A 13,502-nucleotide genomic window follows, 5' to 3' on the forward strand; every position below is an offset into this window, starting at 1 on the left:
GTTAGTATTCGAGTTTCAGTTATGCATCTTAAATTTTTTTTTTTAATATTTTAATTATATGAATGTGTTGACAATATTATGATTTCATGTCATTTGATAAATATTTTTTAGGTAAATAATGTTACACGTTAAAAGTGATAATTTTAATATTTTACAAGATAATAATGGTATTAATTTTACCCTACGACTGAACCATTTCAACAATTGGGCCATGTTTAAGTAGTGATGTCCCGGCCCCCATTAATCATAGCCATAGGCCTCTGTACACTGGACCCATTTTATGCCCCAAAAAATTGAAAGTTCAATATGACTTCATCCTTTTATTCAATGCTATGAAGGTATACACTAGCCCCATTTTTTTTTTTTTTTTTAAAAAAAATAATATGTAATGCTATGAAGTTATTATCATAGTTTCATGTGCATGACATGAAATGCTATAAATCAAGCCCCCCATATAAAAAAAAGAACAAAATAGAAACAATAGATTGCACATAAACAATATAAGGGGGATACATTCTTTGAAAGTTTACATATGTATCTGGCTTACATGCAAACATAAGTCGGTGCAAAACCAGAATACCATTCTTTTAGAGCTTCTTACACATCAAAATAGCACATAATATAGCCGTTTGATGAAAACTATCCCCATTATTCACTTCTTCTTTTTTTCTTTTTCTTTTTTTTTCTTTTTTTTTTTTTTTTTTTCCCCTTTTCTAATCTTGAATTACTAAAGAAAATTAAACACATAATATTTATAGTCCGCTGACTGTTAAATCGCAAACTTCACTAATCTGCTGAAGATTCTAAACTAGTTGTGATTATTCATAATTCCTCGATGGGGTTTTTATACCACTAGCCCATGGTGTAAGTAGGAGCTGGCAAGTTGATCACAGTGCTCTTGATCTTAGTCATCATGTTAATGCTGTTGGTGATTCCTTGTGATCCAATGCCGCTGTCCTTAATTCCCTGTTTGTCAAAGCTAGCATTTGTTAGGATTCACATAAAATGTATGGTCGTATTGTATATTTGCTTGTATAGAGTATAGTAATCAGTTTTGTAGATTTTCTTGAGAAAGTTTCACCTGAAATGGAAAATGGTCTGGTCCACGAGCCGGTGCAGAGTTTATTTGGACCGTCCCTGTCTCCATTGCATCACCAATTAGGATTGCCTTGTTGATGTCCCTTGTGAAGACACAGCCCTGAGTTTTTTTATTATCAACCACATAAACATTAGAGAGAGAGAGAGAGAGAGAGAGAGAGAGAGAGAGAGAGAGAGAGTGATCCAAACTAATTTCTTATAGTGCTTAAAGTATGTAATTGCTTCATAATTAAGGTGATTAATAACAAAACATATACATAGTATGCAACTGCCAATGGTATATCCATAGGTTTCAAATTTGAGTATATGTTGCAGAATGTTAAGTTCTGCCCATAGAAGAAGAAAAAGAAATTTGTTTATGGTAGTGGTAGTTATATCAGCTAACACCAAATTAGCAATTTTCTTCAGACTCCAGAAGTAACTTTGTTGCTCCCTGAAACAATCTTTAAGCATAATGACACAGATTGACTCAACAAGGAGATGAAGTAGCACATCTATCAAAATATGTTTTAATTTGGTTCGACCAACGACAATAAATCTGAAAATCAAGGAGAGAAAAATACCTGGAGTCCAAAATTACTGGCATTGCAATGGTGGATTCCTTCTTCAACAGAGCTGATCCTAATAACAGGTAAAACTGGTCCAAATGGCTCTTCCCATGCAATTCTCATGTCAGGCCTAACATGATCTAATAACAAAGGCCAGATAAGGTTTCCTTCTCTTCTGTATGGCTGGCAAAATGTTGCTCCTTTCTCTTTTGCATCCTTAACCAACCCTTCAATGAAATTTGCAGATGACTCTGAAACAACTGGAGTGATATCTGAGTCATCCTCTGGTGGCCCAACGGTTAACTTTGCTACTCTGGCCTTCACTTTCTCAACGAGTGCATCAGCAACCGATTCCATCACCAAGACAACCTTGACTGCAGTGCACCTTTGTCCACTGTTGCAGATTTGGTAATTGAGCAAACAAATGTATTATATCATGTTAGTTCAGTATTAAAATTTGGAGCATATTATATTTAGTAGAAATATTTTTTATCATAGGAAAACTAGATAATTGATATATACTAACATCAGTCTGCAACAATTAGTACAATCTCAAATTTTCTTTACCTGTAAGAGAAACCTCCTTTTATTATGTTTGCTGCTACCAAATCCAGATCCGCATCCTCAAGCACGATGCATGCATCTTTTCCTCCCAACTCCATCTGCAGAGGGATCATACCTGCCTTCTTTGAAATTGCAATTCCGGTATCTCCACCAGTAAAGCTGAGAAGATATTAAAATGCAAAAGGGTTAAGTAATTCACATAACCAACCAAGAAACATAGGACCTTACTTGGTGTGAAAGAAAGATGATTAGGGCTTACCTTATACAGTTCACCCCAGGATGCATGGTAAGGAAGTCACCGATCTCAGATCCTTTCCCAGTGACACAACTAATAAGGCCTTTGGGAAATCCAGCTAAGTGGAAGCAATGCACCATATGGAGGCAAGAAACAGCACCCTGGAAGGATGTTAACGGTGAGTTCAGGATATTATGGAATTGCTGAACATCATTTCTTCATACTTTTAGTCTCACTGAGAATGTAATTTGCCATGATCATATTCTTTTGCATATGAATTAATGACATAAAGTTTAGGTGTTACATTGTATCACGGGTTTTAGATCAGTCTTAAGCACAGCATCAATCTGAAGAAAAGGATTTGCAAAGCATCAAAAGCAAGCATAACATTATGATACCTGAGTTGGGGGCTTGAGCACAAGGGAGTTTCCAGCAATCAATGCAGGAGCGATTTTTGAGACAGCAAGGTTAACGGGATAGTTAAATGGTGGAATTGCTAAAACCACCCCAAGTGGAATCTGCAGTTAACATGCACTTGAAATCATGAAACTTGCAAAATTATATTTAAAAAAAAAAAAATTATAATTATATTAAGCACATCCTATTACCATATGATTCTGCTGTTGTATTTCGAAAGAACCTTATCAAATAATGCCAGTTTAACGGGTCAAAAGAAAGTATTATAGAATATATTTTAAAGTTTAACATTATGGAATTAAATTCCTTTCAATATATTTGTCTTATGTGGAATTCAAGGTACTGCAACTGCTCTATCACTCAACCTAGTAGTCTGTGTGTAGATCGATACGCCATGATGCATTCATTGTGTCATGGGCAAAATAATCAACCTCAGCTGAATGTTGGGACCAAATTGGATTATGCAAGTATTGAGAGAGGAAGCTAAGCTCTTTTTAACAGATGTTGATACTGGGTTGTTTATTTGTATAGTGAAGCACCTAGAATAACCATCCTAGATTGATGAAGAAGTCAGAATTCATAGCACAAGACGCTAGATGAGCCAGAAACATTAACACAATGTATATAGATTTTATTGCCAAGTTTAATCTGATACCCAACTACATATAAGTTGTACATTTTAGGTCAAGGCATATTTCTGAGTCTGCAAATTCTTTTAATTAAGTCTTACCTAAGCATACTAGAACCTTGGTTAAAAGGATTTAAATTTTATCATATGACCTATTAGCAAACTCCATGCTTCATTGTTAATGGCAAGATGAAAAGAAAATTGACAAGAAAATGGTGGCAAAATGCAGCAGAGAATGAAAATAAATAAAATAAATAGTAAACTAAACAAAAACAGAGGGAGGGAGGGAGAGAGAGAGAATTCAGTTACAAAAGGCAAAGCTTTTAGTATCTTTTGCAGTTAACATAGTTATCTCCGTTAGTATGTGATGAAAGCATATAAAGCCACCAACAAGTGGCCATGATATGACACATCAAAGACTTTATAGCCCAACATATGGCCATTGGTTAGATCAGTTTTAAGCTCTGACCCATTAAACCATTTTTTATGACTTTGTTATACATACGTGTGTAGTTTATCTGTTGTAACAAGTTTAATAAATAGTGGGGTTGTGGATTTTGTCAATGTTGTGACTACTGCTTCAAAATTATCCCCAGTTCGAAAACTTAAACAAAGAAACAGCAAGAAGAGGAAGAAACAATATACCTTGGAAGTGAGGCAGTACTTTGTCCTCTCATTTCCTGGAAAACTATCAGACACCAGGAATTTTCCCTCTCCGAGAATCCTTACCCCTTCTTCTGCACAGTAAGATATCAGATCCCCTGACCTCACAACCTACATGAAAACCCAAAAAACAAATAAATATCAAACACACATTTTAAACTCAGTTAATGATACCTTCCAAAACAATTAAAAAAGAATGGAAAACCAAAACAATTTGAACACCTCTGTGACTGCATCTTTAGCTGGTTTTGCAATTTCCTTGACAAGTGCCTCTGCAATCGGAGCCTTGTGTTCTTTGAGAATAGCAGCTGCCTTGTGAAGTAGCTCTGCTCGCTTCCAAAGAGGAGTCTTTGCCCATGATTTCTGTGCGGTTTTTGCTATTTCCATGACTTTGTTGACCTCTTCTTGTGTACAAGCTGTTGCAGAAAAAAACAGAGGATAGTTCTTCAATTTCAACCATGGGAAAAACATAAAACTTTTTCAAGTCCAAAACAAAAACTATTATATATATACATATAGTATAGTTATAATCACCTTGAACCTTGTACTGAGTCTTCCTTGTAGTGGGGTTGACAATTGCAACGCTTTTACCAGAAGATGATTTCTTCCATTCTCCATCAGAGTAGTACTTGAACGCATCCCCATCTAATATATCTGCAAAAACTCCAGTCCCAGCCATTCTTTTTTGTCAAGCCAAAAAAAAAAAAAAATACACAACCCAGAAAATTAAACAAGAAAACCAAGTAGCTAATAGCTAGGAACTTAATTTGTAGGGGGATTCAAAAGAGAGATTAGAAATGGAAAAAATCCTCTTGATGTTTTCTCTTTTTGAAGAGGTTAGAGAGAGTGGAAAAGAGAGTGTTTGGTGTTTGTGGTTCATGCAGGTTTGGTAGGATTTGTGAAGTGCACATATAAGAAGAAGGTGAGCCACACTTACTCTGGGACAGACTGAGGGACAAAGGAGGTTGGTTAGGTGGCTCAAAGTTTGCCAAGTTAGCATTTACTTTTTAACTTCTTTTTTTTATTCCTTTTTTTAAATATTGTTCCTTTTTTGCACTTTGGTTTTATGATATATTTACAATGATGACCACTAGATGTCTTTTCCCAACAGTCACAAAATCAAAAATTAGTTAGCCTTGTTTCCTCCATCTCTTTATGAAGATGGTAAAAAAACAAAAAAAAAAAAAAATTTGATTATGAAAACCACCACCAAAAATATGGGATTTTAACTCTTGTCATTTTGATAGTTGGATTTTTTGTCATTTTATTACAAGAAGTCATACTCTATTTTATTTATTTATTTATTATTATTATTACGGGTGTATTGGAATAGCTAATTTTTCCAAATATGCAGATTGGAACTTTGATGGGTTTTTTTTTTCTTAATATAAAAAGCTTTTTTTTTTTTTTTATCAAATAAAGAAAAGGCGTACCTGAATTTGTTTTGCATGAACGAATAGGGAGTAGTAGGCGATTTTTGGGCAAATAAGAGGTAGATTTACACCCTGTCTAAAGTAATTTAGTAAAGTCAATATTATAAAAACAAATATAAATATAAGTAGAGCATCTCCGATTGAAAAGCAGACTCATATCAACATGGTATAAAAGTTGAAATGATACTTGTTGTTTATGACAATTGTTTACTCAAGACATTCAATTCAAAAATACATCTTCAATATTTCAATTTAAAAAATTCATGACGTATTTATCTATTTTTTTTTTTAACATTTTTTCTTCATAAAGTTTATTTTTAACTATTTATTAAGTTACTCTATGTAATTGAACTTTAAAAAATAAATTGTCCTTTTTACAGTGTTTATTTATTTATTTTTCTTAATTTTTATGATAGGCATAAACTTGACAAAATCCCTCAATAGTTCTTTAGAGAGTAACTTTTTTTTTTTTTTTCCTTTTTAATGTGGTAAAAGAATTTCAGCTGTCCACTGAAATATTGGTAAAATTTTAAGTAATGGAACTATAAATTAACAAGAATTTATGTAACCATATCAAAAAATATTTTTTAAGAGAACATTTAGGATATTCTGAAAAGTGTATATATATATATATATATATATTTTTTTTTTTTTTCTATTGAGAAATTCTACACCCTACACTTAAAAATGTAAACCAGTACTTTTTCTTTAAGCTAGCTTTTAACAATCTTCAAATTTCTATATCCCTTGAGAATAATAAAGAATTTGTGAACAAGAAATAAAATCTTTCTAATAGCTAGCTTAGCTATGATATATATACTCAGGCAAGAAATTAAATCCAAACTCACATATAAGATTATTATTCCATGACAAGGCATGCAAGAAATTTAATTTAATTCCAGTATGATCATAATAACAAGTAGATTATACTACATTGCAGCAAATATATATGAAACGCATTTTCGTAATTTCTTATGTCCATATAAAGCAAAAATATATAAATTACATATCATGTCAAGGGACAAATAAAGAATCAAAGAACAACTAATATATAGAAAAGCAGCAAAAACTGAGAAGGATTAGAACCTGAAAATGGAAAATTTATGCCATTTGTTAAAACTTGTTGAAAACTGATTAGTAGGGCCATTTAATATTCTTCTTCTTCTTCTTCTTCTTTTTCTTCTCCTTCTTGCCTTTCCTTGTGCTTCTTTCTTTTATTTGAGTTTTAATTAGCTGATGAAACAATGCAGGGTTCTAACCCAACGCCGTAGTTAATGGGGGTTTATTAATTAATACTCCATCGGTAAAGCTAGATTTATGTTGGATTGGGAACGTGTTTTGTGGGGAGCTTATGGTTTTTTTTTGTGGCTTAATTTGATCTCCAACTTAATCTCCACTTTTTTTAAAAAAATAAAAATAAAAATAAAAATAAAATATGAGCCTGCTTTTTATTTATTGGTTCATTTTGTCCTTCAATTGCATTAAAAGATGGAGGACGTCCAAATTTCGCATGCAGTTGGAAGAGTTTAGCATATGATTATATATGTTTTTGGTTCTGAAAATTGTCTAATCAGTTTTTTTCTTTTTTTCTTTTTTTTAAATAAAAAAAAACAAGTAAATGAATACTCGTAAATACAAATAATAATAATAACAAAAACATGGATATACAAACTATATCACCTACGAGGGAGATTTTTGTTCTACTTTTTTTTTTTTTTCATTTATGTTATATCAATAATAGAATTTTACCTGATCCCAAAAAAAAAAAAAAAAAGGGTTATTATCTATCTGTTTTGTTTATTTTTTCTTTGTATTATTATTATTATTATTATTTAAAAATAATGTGAGATTTATCATCGTTAGTAGCTAGATAGAAAAGAGTGGCAGAAGATATGGATCCCATCACACACATGGAAAGGAAGTGATATAGATTTCCATTCATACATATATATATATATATACATATACAGTCTGTCTATGCTGCGGACGGTTCTCATACGGACCACAATATTGGTGACGGTTTTTTATAGTATTGGTGACGATTTTCTAAAAAATCATCGTTAATACTATAAAAAACCATCACTAATACTGCGGTACTCATATGGACCATCCTCACCATAGAATTTCCGTATACATATATACATATATGTATACATACATATATATACATATATATATACACATTATACATATATACATACATACATATATACATATATGTATACATATATATATGTATCGGATAAATAAACTTTCATTTTTTATATATTCCAAGAAGAATGGAACTATTACGTATGTGCAATGCAATACGTGAGCAGCAAATGTGTTTTTATATCTTTTATCATTGCTTTTGGTTATGGGCATGATGTAGTCCAAGAGGGCCTTATCTTCTACCCTTCGGAAGTGTTATATCAGTGACCATACTTAACATTCGCATAAAAAATTGTGCCAAAATCATCGTCCCTCTGTTACATTGTCATCATCAACTTCTACTTTCTTTTCCTTTTCCCATTGTTTGGTACCAAGAACTTAAATTCCCTGAAATTTTGCAAGAACTTTCTCACAGAAATTGGCAGAAATGGAATTAACTTTGGAAAATGGATATAGATATGCATGGCCAAATTTTTATTCACTTGGGAGTAAAAATTTGGGTGGACATTATAGTTTTTTATACATTAAGATCTATCACCCATTTTTTGTCCATTTAATAAGAGATTAAATTTTTTTATTATATTTGTATAAGTTTCTTGTCAGTCTCCAAATCACATATTTTCCATAATTCTAATGTCAACGGTTTTCACAAGTTCGATTATAAAATTATGGTTTTCAAAAGTTTAATTATAAAGTTGTGGGCCAAATTAAATACAAAAACGTACACCTAAACCAATGGACATGGAAAACTGTGGTGCATCTAAACTAAAAGTCATAAGCTTCATATATCTTACTGTACGTGTGGTGAATTTTAATTGACGTGCTTTACATGTGCATATATTTTATCAGTAGGCATATTAGTGAATATTCGACCCACATGGAAGATTCCAAATTAGAATAGTAGCTAAAATTCCAAATTTGATAAATTTTGGGTTGATAGAAAAAGGAGAAGGTGCATAAAGCTTCTCATGCGAGGTAGTTGATAGTAATTGTGGTTCACAAATCACAGGCATTTTGGTGGTGTAGAGAGGATGAAGCATTGGTTTCAAAATGGTCCTCTACTTGAGCCACAAGTTTTTCTCTTTCAAATAATTCCCTTGATTTTAAATTGTCTTTTTTTGGATCATAATTTCACAATCCTAATGACCCATTCTTGATGTAGATGTTGGATGGACAACAGCCATTGGATTGGGCTACACCTTATGCAAACGTATTAAATCACACCTACCTTTCCTACCAAGAAAAGTTGAAGATTTAACAATTTAAAAGGTGTAAATCTTGGATGGAGAAAAGGAAAAAGACTAAAAAGTACATCAATGAAATGAAATATATTCGTGATAGAAATGAAAGATGAATGGAGTAGTTGAAAATTTAATTTATAGGAATGGAAAATAATTTGTGACAGTAGGTAGAGAGATTGTAAACCTTACAAAAAGAGTAAAAATGGAACCAAAGGTTTAGTTTCTGTAAATATTTAAAAAATAAAATGACCACATAAATGGTTAATATAGAAGTATACTCTTTGAATTATATATGGGCACAGAACTATTTTAACCTGTACTCTATTGTAATGTGCTGTATTGTAATGTTTATATGAATATTGTACAACGTTTCATATGGAATCGTACTATATTATAATTTTTTGTAAAAAAAAAAAAATTGTTTTAACAAAAAAATGACAAAATTGATATTTTATTATTATTTATGGATTTTTTTTAGAGATAAGTACATTAGATAAAATTAATTTTTATTATTATTCATGTAATTATATTAAATAATTACTTATCCGTAATATATTAAATACAATTATGATTATTATTTACAATAGTAGTTAAATTATTTCAAATTATATAATATTAAAAGAAGTTATAAAAAGATTGACCATAATATATTAAACTAAGCTTTGATTACTATTTATGATAATGTTAAATAATATTAAGAAAATCAAAAGAAAAAATTTACATTAAAAAATAAAAATTAGTCTCTACTTTCCAACTTACAGTAGCGAAGAAAGAAAATAAAGGGGAAAAAAAAACTTCATGGGGAAAAAAAAAAGCATCATTTATGAACTTTTAAATATACAATGGGAAAAAAAAAAAAAAAAAAAGGCAACAAAAACAACGTTTAAAAAAAAAACAAAAATCAATCAATTTAAATTTTCCAAATTTTCATGGCATAAAGTTAATTATTGACTTTCCGAGCAAAGAAAAAAAAAAGCAAACAACTAATCCAGTTTAAACCTACCTCCCACTTGGGTTTATTTTATCCGGTCTACAGTGGATAATTGGGTGGGGCCCACCAACTTTTTATGCACTTTTGCATTCTCGCTATTTTTGGCCAAACAAAGGAATGGATAATGTAATACCATCCAGGATATTTGTGCAGGTTAATAGACCCTGGCAAACGTGTCCAATATCTAGTATATATATAAATGGGAAATTGGATTCAAATTAGATCATTCAGTGAAAGAACAGTGGCTTTACTACTAAATTGTCTCAGGTTAGGGGCTAATGTTTCTAGCTTGACATTATGGTAGCTTTTTGCAAGTGAAGCTATAACATAATAAAATAACTTAAAAAATTCATTCATTATAATACTCTTTCAAATATGAGGTATACATGCTAGATGGGCTTACAACAGAACCGACCCTCTCCCAATTTGACTCCACAGTAAATATTTATCTTTTTCTCCACAACATGAATGGCTCGGCCCCTCAGAGACCCAGACATATTTAGTTCTTGACCAGAATAATCCATTTCTATTCAGGCTGTCTAACTAAATTTATTTGAATCCATTACCACTTATTCAATCTAATTAAATAGTGGTGAATAAGTTACGATTCATCCATTAAAACATTTTAAGTTATGGTTTTCTTTTTATAATCATAAATATATTCAATTATATTGTTAGTTGTCTCACTTAATGTATGCTAATGTTATTCAAAATAGTATAAATTATTAGACATTTAAATAAAATATATATCCTCATAGGGAACCAAGTTGTAAACTTTTTATAGTTATATCTAGCCCAACTCATTGCTCAAAAAAGTGGCAAAAACACGAAATGGTCCTCATTTAACAAGCCACAAGAAAGCCACGAACATGAAAATTGCATCCTCAATGAGCTACAGAATATATTGGTTGTGTAATTGAAAAGCTGCTAAAAGACACTACTGAAGCATGGAATACCTATCACTCATCTCAAAATTCTGTTCGACCAATTACTTAGTGTCCCTACTATCAAAAGTGATACAATAGGAAATCTCAAAACTACACGTTACTCTCACATAAAAATGGACTCTTCTATCCAATTTCCACTTTTCAATGGGATTTCACATACTCCTGAACAACGTGGAGACCCTCTGTCTCTTCGCCATAATCCTGCAACACCATCAGAGAATAAATTGAAATAAAACCTAAAGGTTTCAATGCTGTATGAATTGGAAGGGATAATATTGAAACTGAAAAATAAGAATGTAAACCCAAAGGTTTCCATACCTTGACAACAATGCAGGAACAACCAACCACCTTTCTCGCTTTCCCTTCTGAATCAATCTTACACAACTGCCATAGGAGACGCAAAAAATAAATAAAGCATAATGAAAAAATATATTTCAGCATATTACATCATCAACGTATACAAACCAACAAAAAACAATGTAAGATAGAATTAAAAGTCTAGCAAAAATTTTAAGACTTCCAAGTTCAATAGAACCCTCAAGAAAAAAGACAAACTGGATAGATGATGTGCAATTTTTGGATATGTTTGTTAGAAAGAGTATCCGCCAGAAAGAAGCCCCAATGACTTTCTTCGGAAACAGGAACCCAAAGTAGAAGATTGCAACAGTTGAGAGTAATAAATTCAAAACTTACGAGAATTTAACTTTGATCAGAAACTAACGTGAATCTACTTACCCCAGACCATTCACCAAGTGTCTTAGCACTAGGAACTGTTATCAATTTGACATTATGATCAGCACATAATGCCTTCACCAACTTAACATAATCCGGCTGGTCGCAATCCTCAGCTAAAACACAGAGTTGTGCAGCATGCTTTTCGATAACTTTTGCTGCTTCATGGAGTCCACGTGTGAGGCCACCATGAGCCAATGCCTTTCTTAGAACAAGTTGCAAGGCTGTCATGAGGTCCATGGGCTCACCTAGGGCTGGGGCAGGAGTCTCAGCCGGAACAGCAACTTCTTCTCTGTATTAACAATACATGAAATCAAGTTATATATGAAACACATAGAGAAAACATAGAGGGATTGTTCGACAAATAAACATAGGACTAAAAGAAAAATACAAATTTTAATCAATAGGATAGATAGACCAGCGTAGAAAGTATGTCATGCAGCTAAAACTAGAATTTGACCTCCTGAGTGCAAGCTATAAGCTGACAATTGTGAACAAGGATTGTTAACTTGTAACAACTTACAAAGCAAGGTTATGAAATCTTACATATGCAATTAAAGAGATAAAAGTAACTAGAATGATATAAATTTTTAAATATATCTCATCCAGTAATAAGTTCGTACAAGCAGTATAAGTCAACAAGGTTCAAAGTTGTTAAGCTTCAGTAAGATTACACTTCATAAAATTGATTCAAATCAGCACCAGAGTTCAAACAAAAAGTCTTTTGAGTGTCAGAACATGATTGTACCAGCATAGATCACCATTAGCACAATCTTTGTACCAAAGGATTTTTTAGCTTAATGGGAATGACAGATTCCATAAGCATTGTACAACTTATCAATACGAGCAAACCACGACATACCCCACAATATAACATCTAAAATTGTCTTAGTAAAGAAGCAAATAAATTCCAATAATAATAATAATAATAATAATAACAATAATAATAATAAAAGAAATATAGATTAGCTTAGATATGATTCAGAAAACTGGGCAATTCTAAATTCTCGTTTCCTATAGATGTGAAAAAGCCATGAATGATGAAACAAGTTACACGTCATTCACAATTTACACAGAGATTTAGCATAAATAATTTTCATTTGAAATTTGTAAACATGATGCAACTAAAACTAAGACGGATTGGCAATAAACAATTGGAACAAAACTAAAGGAACATACCCTGACATTTTGCTGATAGCCTTTGGATCAACAACTCTGCAAACACGAAGAAGAAGGGAAAGAAACAAACCTTTATGTCAAAAAAAAAAAAAAAAATCTCAGGAAATCATAGAAAAGAAGGACTGGGATATATGAGTAGCCAAAAACTCAGTCTTCTTTCCTTATTCTTATGAAAATCAATAAATTAAGTAACTTTCACATTAACAAAACGCAACAATGAATTATCACTCAATCCCACTCGCATTTGGTGCAGATCAATTCAAATTGTGGACCCTTACTTTATTTACAGGTTAATATTATTAATAAATAAGCAAAATTTTTTAACACCCAAAAAACCATAAACCTCAAAAACCCCACATATTAATTTCGAATCAAGATTCTGAAAGTTCCAAAGTGATCCACTCTCACTATAACATTTTCAAACATTGCTTTAACAAAATTAAATATAAAACAAATAAGTAAAATAAATACATACAAATATAAACATAGACATAGACGAAAAAACTAATTCGTGGAAGAGATAGAGAGACCTACCTCGAAGGTGACAATGAAGATGATTATAACCGATCTGGAAATTGCAGTGCTATGCGAAAAGCGAGCTTCAACTTCGACTAGCCGAATGCAAAATGCGAGCTCTTATAAATTCCACACAAACAAAACGAAACGAAAAACGAT

General features: G+C 31.8%; 2 protein-coding genes across 3 annotated transcripts; both read right to left on the reverse strand.

The window, feature by feature from the left end:
- Positions 1 to 472: 472 nt before the first annotated feature.
- LOC107426779 (NADP-dependent glyceraldehyde-3-phosphate dehydrogenase) lies at positions 473 to 5,054 on the reverse strand. Its single transcript, XM_048467329.2, has 9 exons — positions 4,688 to 5,054; positions 4,376 to 4,569; positions 4,136 to 4,264; positions 2,844 to 2,963; positions 2,470 to 2,606; positions 2,214 to 2,369; positions 1,662 to 2,040; positions 1,082 to 1,198; positions 473 to 966 (listed from the first exon to the last, which is right to left on the reverse strand). Exons 1-9 carry the CDS (start codon positions 4,830 to 4,832, stop codon positions 853 to 855), a joined length of 1,491 nt encoding a protein of 496 aa, XP_048323286.1. The 5' UTR covers positions 4,833 to 5,054; the 3' UTR covers positions 473 to 852.
- A 5,731-nt stretch (positions 5,055 to 10,785) lies between these two features.
- LOC107426723 (small ribosomal subunit protein eS12) lies at positions 10,786 to 13,502 on the reverse strand. 2 transcript variants are annotated; one of them, XM_016036982.4, is made up of 5 exons: positions 13,362 to 13,502; positions 12,828 to 12,863; positions 11,652 to 11,940; positions 11,235 to 11,300; positions 10,786 to 11,117 (listed from the first exon to the last, which is right to left on the reverse strand). In XM_016036982.4, exons 2-5 carry the CDS (start codon positions 12,833 to 12,835, stop codon positions 11,058 to 11,060), a joined length of 423 nt encoding a protein of 140 aa, XP_015892468.1. In that variant the 5' UTR covers positions 12,836 to 12,863; positions 13,362 to 13,502; the 3' UTR covers positions 10,786 to 11,057. The 2 variants fall into 2 exon arrangements, with proteins under 2 accessions (XP_015892468.1, XP_060668468.1); XM_060812485.1 differs by having other exon boundaries at positions 12,828 to 12,897; positions 13,362 to 13,484.

The sequence above is a fragment of the Ziziphus jujuba genome, chromosome 1, assembly GCF_031755915.1.
Source record: "Ziziphus jujuba cultivar Dongzao chromosome 1, ASM3175591v1".
NCBI classification, from domain to species: Eukaryota; Viridiplantae; Streptophyta; class Magnoliopsida; order Rosales; family Rhamnaceae; genus Ziziphus; species Ziziphus jujuba.

What these genes read in the sequence shown, in the direction of transcription:
- LOC107426779 (XM_048467329.2), bottom strand. Translation starts at nt 4,832, where the DNA reads ATGGCTGGGACTGGAGTTTTTGCAGATATATTAGATGGGGATGCGTTC. An exon ending in AGTACTGCCTCACTTCCAAG is followed by an intron (nt 2,964 to 4,135) that starts GTATATTGTTTC and finishes TGTTAACTGCAG; the next exon opens with ATTCCACTTGGGGTGGTTTT. An exon ending in TGCTCAAGCCCCCAACTCAG is followed by an intron (nt 2,607 to 2,843) that starts GTATCATAATGT and finishes ACATCCTTCCAG; the next exon opens with GGTGCTGTTTCTTGCCTCCA.
- LOC107426723 (XM_016036982.4), bottom strand. An exon ending in CACTTGGTGAATGGTCTGGG is followed by an intron (nt 11,301 to 11,651) that starts GTAAGTAGATTC and finishes CTCCTATGGCAG; the next exon opens with TTGTGTAAGATTGATTCAGA. An exon ending in GTTCCTGCATTGTTGTCAAG is followed by an intron (nt 11,118 to 11,234) that starts GTATGGAAACCT and finishes ATGGTGTTGCAG; the next exon opens with GATTATGGCGAAGAGACAGA.